The sequence below is a fragment of the Sinocyclocheilus grahami genome, unplaced genomic scaffold (assembly GCF_001515645.1).
Source record: "Sinocyclocheilus grahami isolate Dianchi unplaced genomic scaffold, SAMN03320097.WGS_v1.1 scaffold927.1, whole genome shotgun sequence".
Lineage (NCBI taxonomy): Eukaryota > Metazoa > Chordata > Actinopteri > Cypriniformes > Cyprinidae > Sinocyclocheilus > Sinocyclocheilus grahami.
The window spans coordinates 661,813-670,670 of NW_015506106.1; the positions used below are offsets into that span (position 1 = coordinate 661,813).

Consider the following 8,858-nt stretch of genomic DNA (forward strand, 5'->3'; position numbering starts at 1 on the left):
AATATAACCAATGACTCAACATCACAAATTCTCTAATAAACAACTCTGTAAAGTGCACTGATATATAGATTATAAACTGAGAAATATATCAGCAATATCTCTGTGAGAATAACAATCTGCATAGTAAGATTACAAACAATGAAATATAAGTTATATATATAAATGCGACTGTATCATTAATACAGATGGTAGTAATAATGGTCGTTGAAAGGTATTATGACCATAAAAATGTTACCCTTAAATGTAATACAATTGTAAACGTGAACAATGCACACTGCGATGCTAACGGGCTAAGCCGTTCGTTAAACAGGATCAAATTACACTCAGAAAGATCGCTAAACTTCAATAACATCATAAACACTGTCGAGGTTAACACAATTGTGGTACACTGTAATAATCTAGGTAATTAACAATATACATCGAAGTAACTCACTTTGTCACGCACTTTCTCTTGCACATAAACGCTGCACCTGTGTGAGAGCACGCAGTATGACTGCCGTGCTGAGGTAACTTAGTGAATAGGCAGTTACGCCAAGACCGTACATGCGGTGAACCCTGCACTACGTTATTTACGTAAGTCATTACTGAAACATCACGCAGATCGCAAGTCTTAAACTTAAAGGGAAGAATTCACAACAGTCATAATAATACAATATAATACTTTTATTATAACAAATAATCACCAATGATTGACTGTTGTGATGACAGGTCTTTTATGGGTGTGTAATCAAATACAGCTCTCTGATACAAAGTACGTAGATTAAAGTAATAAAGTGACATCAATTTAAAGATTAAATAATGAATTTCAAACTAATATTAAATATTTAGTCCACCGAAATCCATTGATACAAATAAAGTGCGACCAGGTTAAGTTTCAGGTGAAAAAAACATGTCATAAACTGTTAAACTTACAGAGCCACCAAAATCACTTAAAACTCTGTCAATGGAATTATATCCAAGTCCCGATATTGAAATAATTTATAGAGAAATGAACTGCATTAAAACATCATTGTAAAGCATGTTCACCAACTGCTCTGAGTATTTCAGGGTGACGCTCGATAACTTCAGTCTGACTGAAGCATATTTCAATTAAGATATGACAGGACACATATTTCTTGTCTTTCCTATCTAAACGGGAGCCTGCACATCTAAGTATTTTTATTGTAATATCTGTATTCAGTAATATTATCTAATTACTACAACACACAAATTTGGCATTGTTCAATTTTGGTTTATTTGTTAGATGTTTTTATTCTGTTTTAACTTCATACAAATACAAATTTTCAGTGATTCAACACCTTGTGATCTGAAGCTGTAACGGTTTGTTCCAAAATCCAAAAAGGAAAGTGAAAATATACAAAACTTTGAGCCAAATGGTGTGTTCTATTAACTATTGGGTCTCCTATTTTCCATCCAATCTTTCAAAAAAAGTTTTTTATTCTAAATACGATTCCAAATAGGTATGTGGAGTGAATGTTAGCTATACAGTAACTTTAAAGTATGGAATGATTCCATGAAAACCAGATCATTCACGTGCATAAAGAAATCACACTACAAAAGAAAATACATTTGACCTACATTATTAAAATTCCTCTGCAAACACAAAACCAAAATCTGCCATTATTTACTAACTTTATTTTCTTGTCAGAAAGGAAAGGATTGTGCAGAATAGATACATCTAGACAAAGACTCCAGTTTAGTAAGCAGTATCCAACCAAAAAAGGAAACATTTCAGTAATCTGTCCACTTTAATAGATCATTTAAAAAGATTGGCATATATAAACTAGCTAAACAATAAAATGTTATGCAGAAGTTTATATTATAGGTAAAAAATATAACATTTAAAATATTTATTTCTCTTCAGTAGTCAGGCTCATCATGCTCTCTAATGTAAAACTTGTCATGTTATATTAATATACACTGAAAGTTAATATGTAAAAATAAAGTGTTATTCATCAATTGATCTCATTCTCACATGCTTGTGTATACTGAGTGTTACTGAGTGTACATTGTAACCAATACAGCAAATTCAAAACAACTCCAAATAATACAGTAAATTCAGGTCCTCTGATGCCAAATTTATACTGCAAAGGTGGCACAGAAGCACTTCTCAGGTGGCATTTATGTGTCTTTACACAGACTGTTTAATGCTGCTCAGAGGTGGCATAAATGCATTTACAAATATTAGTCTGGCTTTTATGCTGCATTACATCAAATTTTGAGCAGCCTTGGCTGTGTGCAGATGCCTTAACGCATAATTGTGGAAATATGACGACATCAGCAATTCAAAAGAACAGACCCACAAAAGATACAAACAAGAAAATGATGTGAATTCAGTGTGACCACAGTGTGTCTCTTGAGTCTCTGTTGATTGTGTGACTGTGTGTCTCTGTAGCGGCTCCTTATTCACCATCAGCTGATCCTGAGGAAACGTCTAAATACTGAGAGTCCTACAATAAAACACACAGACAGTCACATATGAGAATGTCTTAAAGATGTTCTGAATCCAGTCATCTAGACATCACTATTTGGCCCTTGTCAAAGTCACTTATATCTTATTGCTTGCCCATTTTTCCTGATTCCAAATATGTAATTGATGAAGTGACTGTTTACTTGCTGACTAATATTCCACCCCTTGACAGGTGCCATTGTAACAATATAATCAGTGTTATTCACTTGACCCATCAGTGGTTTTAATGTTGTTGCTGATCAGTGTATGAGTCCTGTTCCTAAATTTGGGCCAATTTAAAAGCTTCAAATAAAAATATACTCACAATAGAAAAATACTTTCAGTTCATAATGTCGATCAACCTTCAGATCAGAGAGCAGCTTCACACCAGAACCTCTTAGTTTATTCCCCGACAGACCCAGTTGTCTCAGGTGTGAAGGGTTTGATCTCAGAGCTGAAGCCAGAGCAGCACAACCTTCATCTGTGATACCACAATCACACAACCTGGAGAGAACATGACACAAAGTGAACTGTCATTCCAGTGTAATTTGTTATTGTCTCTGGTCTCAGAGCAGGAGATGAGATATAATGACAAGCGCTGCCACATACTGCTGCTGATAGAATGCGATTTATGCATGTTTATGTTAGTGCTGTAAGTAAGATGTAAGTAAGTGCTGTTTCTAATTAGTTGTGGCAACTCTGTCTGATATATGTTGGCGCATGTGCACATGTGATCAGAGATGGCCTATAGTGTGTGTGTTGGCAGCTTTGCTGCTGTGAAATAAATGTGTTTAAATAAAAGTTCCTTTTCAATGCATGTGGAGTTTATTTATTAAAAGGTAGAACCATGAGCAAAACGGTGTCAGAAGTGGTGGAGCTAAAGGAACGTGTGGAATATATAAAAAGAGTAGAGAAGAAAAGTTTGCGGATTACATGCACACATGTGACGAGACAACACTGAGGAGATGGAAGGATTAAAGCCACCCCGAAGCTCCAACTCTCCGGTAATGTTGCTGAAAATTGGAGACGATTTAAACAAACATTTCTGCTGTATTTATCTGCAGTTGATGGAGGTCTTAAGTCAGAGAAAATGAATGCATCATTATTTCTTCATGTGGTTGGTGATGAAGCATTGGAAGTATATAATAATTTAACTTTTTAAGAAGGAGAGAGTTTGCGCCAGTCCCTCCAGGATTTTGCGATTCTGCGATCACTGAATTTATCGCAAAATCAAGCAAACTTCGCAATTTTTGCAAGAGCTCGCAAATTTTCATAATTGCAGTAGATTTTGGGCTTAGACGCGTCCCGTGACGTCACCGCAACGAGCATTCAGTCAAAGAAAGGTTCCAAAAATGGGGGGCGCGCAAGATGGCGACCGTGGAGGATGTTAATCTGTGAGGTCGAGAAGTTTCTTCTCCCAATTCCCACCCTTTGTATTAATTATATTAACCTGATCGAGTAATAACTCTGTAATCTTGTTTACTCCACTTTTGAGCTGTATTTGTTGTTGTAAATATATCTCATCAATAAGTTTTAATCGCCATTACCATGCAAGCTAATTGACGTCACTGCAAGCTATGGCTGGAAAACACAAAGAGAAACAAAGTTCCAAGAAAGACCCTCAAGAGGTGTGGATGGATGCTGAACAGGAAATCGCGGAGGTGCATGATTATGCACAAATCCAACAGCAAGTGAAATTTTGCTTTCTAAAGGTTTGACAGAACTTGATTCGTCTCCGCATACCCCCGATTCAAAGAAATCAAAGAACGAGCCATCCCTCCTCAACCTGCAAAATAACATCGTCAGAATGCTGACAGAAAAAATTTACGAAAGAGCTGACAGTTTGGAAAAAAAAGAATTAAAAAGAACTCTGACGGGATTGAGGCTCTCCAGAAATCCACCGAAATTCTTGTCTCGTGAGATCAATGACATCAAAGCACATCTGACTGGACTGAAAACATTGAGCATTACCCATGACAAGATAACACTGGATCTGGAAGTTAAAGTGAATGAAATGGAGAGGTTTCATGGTCTTGCCGAACATGAAGGCAAAGACATTAAACAGAAGGTCGTGGACATCTGCGCTGCAGTGCTGCCAGAGGAAAAGGGAAAGTTTGCTGCCGAAATTGACGTGGTTCATCGTGTGGGAAGGAGGCTCAACGTGAACCAGAGGCCAAGAGCTGTGATTCTCCTGTTCAGATCTAGGCATATCAGAGACTTGCTGTGGAAAAGTGCAAAGAAAAGCAGTTTTTTGAAAGAAAAGAAGTTGAGATTTGCTGAAGATCTGACGGCAGTTGATAAAGAAACCAGGAGGCAGCTGTGGCCAAGTGTTGAAGCTGCACGAAAAGAAGGCAGGAGGGCTTATTTTGTTGGGACCAGAGCATTTGTGGATGGGAAGGATATTTTTGTGAAGTAGGCAATGACATTTATGTTTGACTCGAGTTTACAAATGCCTACAGTATGCCATCAGGTGAACATTAATGTTATGCGGGGGTTCGGAGATGTAAACTTCTGTTCTGAAGTTCTTCTATGAGTATGTGTTCACTCGCTGTTTTTACACTTAATGTTAGAGGTATGAGAAAGTTACTTAAAAGAAAAGCAATCTTTTTGTTTTGTAGAAAATATTTTTGCGATTTTTATTTCATCCAAGAGACACATGCATCTGAATCAGACTTTCAGTTTTGGAAGAGCCAGTGGGGAAACGATATGTGGATGTTGTATGGTAGCAATCATTCTGCAGGTGTTGCAATTTTGAAGGGTAAATTTAGAGGAAAAATTGTTAAAAGTTATTCACATTCTTTGGGCAGATGGGTCATTTTGATTGTCGAATTCAACCAGCAATATTTTGTATTAGGGAATATATATGCAACGAACAGTGCTGTAAGGAATACAAGTTTACTACAAGAATTTGAAGAAAGAATCTGAAACATCTTGGACAGTCCTTGGACATCTTGAAACATCCAGATGCTTAACTAATTCTTGGAGGAGATTATAATTCTATTTGGGATAATAATCTAGACTGTATTCCTCCTCGTGGAAATAGTTTAAATAATTTCAATGAATTACATAACTTGTGTTTAGGACTGTTTTTAATCGATATTTGGAGGATCAGAAACCCAACTAAACAAGAATTTACATGGTGTTCTAGTGACAGGAGTAAACAATCTAGAATAGACTTTTGGCTCATATCCAGTGTATTAGAAAATCAAGTAAGCCAGGTTACTGTGGAAACATCTGTCCTTACTGACCATAAAGTCATTTATCTAGTTATTGACTTATCTGGAAATGCTAATAAAAATATAAGAACACAAACACACTGGAAATTAAATAAGGCAATATTGGAAGATGACTTGTTTAAAAAGGAAGTTAAAAATATTATTTTGAGTTGTTGGAACAATGCAAAAAGTTCAAATAAGTATGGTACCTATTGGGAGTACCTTATAAGGAAGCAAGCTATTGTTAGAGGAAAAATAATAGCACAGTCTAAAAGGACTAGAGAGGAACAAGTAATAAAAGAGATAGTTAATTTGACAAATATTAATGTAATGAATCAGCAGGACAATCTCAGGTTATTTGAATTACAGTTACAATTAGATGAGATGTATGAATATAAAGCCAAAGGGGCATTTGTAAGGTCTAGAGGAAAATGGCTTGAAGAAAGGGAGAACAACTCCAGGTACTTTTTTAATTTAGAAAAAAGAAATGCTGAGCTGAATTCTGTATTAAAACTTAATATAAATGGGGAGGTGTCTGAAGATTATGTTAAAATTTCTAATTATATATCAACCTTTTATCAGACGTTATATAGCAAAGAAGATGATGGCAATACAAGACTTCTTTTTTTTTTTTAGAAAGCATTAAAGCAAATGCCAAATGTATAGATCAAATGTATAGATTTCGTGCAACAAAGATATTTCTATAGAAGAAGTTAGATTTGGGATCAGTAAATTAAAAGACATGAAATCTCCCAGTAACGATGGTTTGGTCAGCGAATTTTACAAGGAATTTCAAGAACAATTATCTGAGTTTTTACTATGTGTGTTTAATGAAGCTATAGAACGTGGTGAGTTACCTCCATCTTGGGATCAGTAAATTAAAAGACAATAAATCTCCCGGTAACGATGGTTTGGTTAGCGAATTTTACAAGGATGTGTGTTTAATGAAGCTATAGAACGTTAATGAAGCTATAGAACGTTAATGAAGCTATAGAACGTGGTGAGTTACCTCCATCATTATGTCAGGGATTGATTAGTCTGATACCAAAAGCTAATAAGGACACTACCCTAATAGACAATTGGAGACCTATTACATTACTCAATAATGATTTGTTAAGGTGATCACCATTATTTTTGCAGAAAGATTTAAAAAATGCTTAGAGCAAATTATAGATGATTGCCAATCAGGATTCATGAAGGGCAGACATATAAGTAATAATATTAGTTTAGTCCTAGATTTAATTGATTATAATTAAGTATATTGATAGTGAAAGTTTTGTATTTTTTGTAGATTTTTATAAAGCATTTGACACCGTTAACCTTTGGGACTTTGGATTTTTTTGGCTTTGGTGATTTCTTTAAAAGGGCCATTTATACTTTATATAATGGGTGTAATAGCTCAGTAAAACTTGCAAATGGCACTACCCCCAGATTTCTCTTAGAAAGAGGCATAACATAAGGCAGGGATGCCCAATATCTTCTTTTTTATTTTTACTTGTAACCCAGACAATGACTCTTTACATTAACAAATATAATTTTCACGGAATCAGGATTTATAAATAAAAAAATAAAATGCTGTCAATTAGCAGATGATACAACAATATTTGATAGAGATTCATTAGAAATTAAAAATGTGACTGATTGTTTGAATGACTTTTCATTGGTTTCAGGGTTAAAATTAAATTTAAACAAATGTGAGTTGTTCCCTCTGAAAAATTGTGAACTTCTTGATATTAATGGCATCCCTGTATGAACGTTGCTACCTATTTAGGAATCAAAATATGTAAAGATGAAAAGGAAAGGGGACAGCTTAATTTTCAACCTGTGGTTCAAAAAGTTAAAAATCGATTTAATTTATGGTTAATGAGAGACCTGTCAATGAACGGTAGAATTATTTTATCAAAAACTGAATGTTTATCTCGTCTGCTCTATCCTGCTATTTCACTAGAAGTCCCTAATAACACTTTCATTGGTCATTGGCCTTCACTGGTTTTAATCAAATGTGAGTTGTTCCCTCTGAAAAATTGTGAACTTCTTGATATTAATGGCATCCCTGTAAAGAATGTTGTTACCTATTTAGGAATCAAAATATGTAAAGATGAAAAGGAAAGGGAAAGGGGACAGCTTAATTAAAAAAAAAAATCAATTTAATTTATGGTTAATGAGAGACCTGTCGATGAACGATAGAATTCTTTTATCAAAAAATAAATGTTTATCTCATCTGCTCTATCCTGCTATTTCACTAGAAGTCCCTAATAACATCATTAAAGAAATAGATAAAAATCTTTACAATTTCATTTGGAGAAATAGATCTCATTACATTAAAAAAAAGGTACCTTAACTAATTCGATTGGTAATGGAGGCTTAAATGTGCTCGACTTCAGCACATCAAATGCATTTTTAAAGAATAGATGGATCAAGAATTACTTTCAATATAAAAATAAAATTTGGTATTTAATTCCTAATCTAATCTTTAAAAAAAAAAAGATGGGTGGTGTTGCTTTTCTGTTGCAATGCAACTTTGAAATAAGTAAGATTCCAGTTAGATTAAGTAATTTTCAGAAGCAGGTGCTACTCTCATGGATGCTTATACAGTGGGGAAAAAAAGTATTTAGTCAGCCACCAATTGTGCAAGTTCTCCCACTTAAAAAGATGAGAGAGGCCTGTAATTTTCATCATAGGTGTACCTCAACTATGAGAGACAAAATGAGAAAAAAAAATCCAGAAAATCACATTGTAGGATTTTTGCATAAACCTTTGTTTTTTCAAAAATGGGTAGACGATGGTATTATATTTGTTAAACAGTTATTTAATGAAAATGGGCACCTGTATACCTACATAGAATTTCTTCAAAGGTATAATATTCCAATAATCCCTAAAGAATATTGTATAGTGTTTGATGCTATACCATCCGGACTAAAATGTCTGTTTAAAGGAAATGTGAATAAGGAGACTGTGAGTCTCAGACCTGATGTTGCAATTAACGGAGTTACTATTAATGATAGAAAATGGAATAATTACTTTATCAGGAAGTTACTGCTCCCCATGATGATCGCCCACCTCTGTGTTTATTAGGGAAGAGCGTCCTAAGATCAACAATATTGCTTTGGCCTTGACATCACCGCTGTGCTATTTCATATTCAATGCGTGTTCCTTTGTTTATGTGCATATTTGGGACTCCAGAGTGATTATCA

At 34.8% G+C, this 8,858-nt stretch overlaps 1 protein-coding gene and 1 long non-coding RNA gene across 3 annotated transcripts in view; both read right to left on the bottom strand.

Moving 5' to 3' along the window:
• Positions 1-941, bottom strand: part of LOC107564374 (uncharacterized) — a 5,813-nt gene extending 4,872 nt beyond the window's left edge. Inside the window, exon 1 of the long non-coding RNA XR_001606218.1 lies at positions 913-941. This is a non-coding gene — a long non-coding RNA (uncharacterized lncRNA). The remainder of the gene's footprint in view (positions 1-912) is intronic.
• A 1,229-nt stretch (positions 942-2,170) lies between these two features.
• The window catches only part of LOC107564372 (ribonuclease inhibitor-like), a 13,530-nt gene continuing 6,842 nt past the window's right edge, over positions 2,171-8,858 (bottom strand). For both annotated transcript variants that reach the window (XM_016249437.1, XM_016249436.1), the window contains 2 exons: positions 2,775-2,953; positions 2,171-2,450 (listed from right to left, as the gene is read on the bottom strand). In XM_016249437.1, the coding sequence (XP_016104923.1) occupies positions 2,449-2,450; positions 2,775-2,953 (181 nt within the window). In that variant the 3' untranslated portion in view covers positions 2,171-2,448. The remainder of the gene's footprint in view (positions 2,451-2,774; positions 2,954-8,858) is intronic.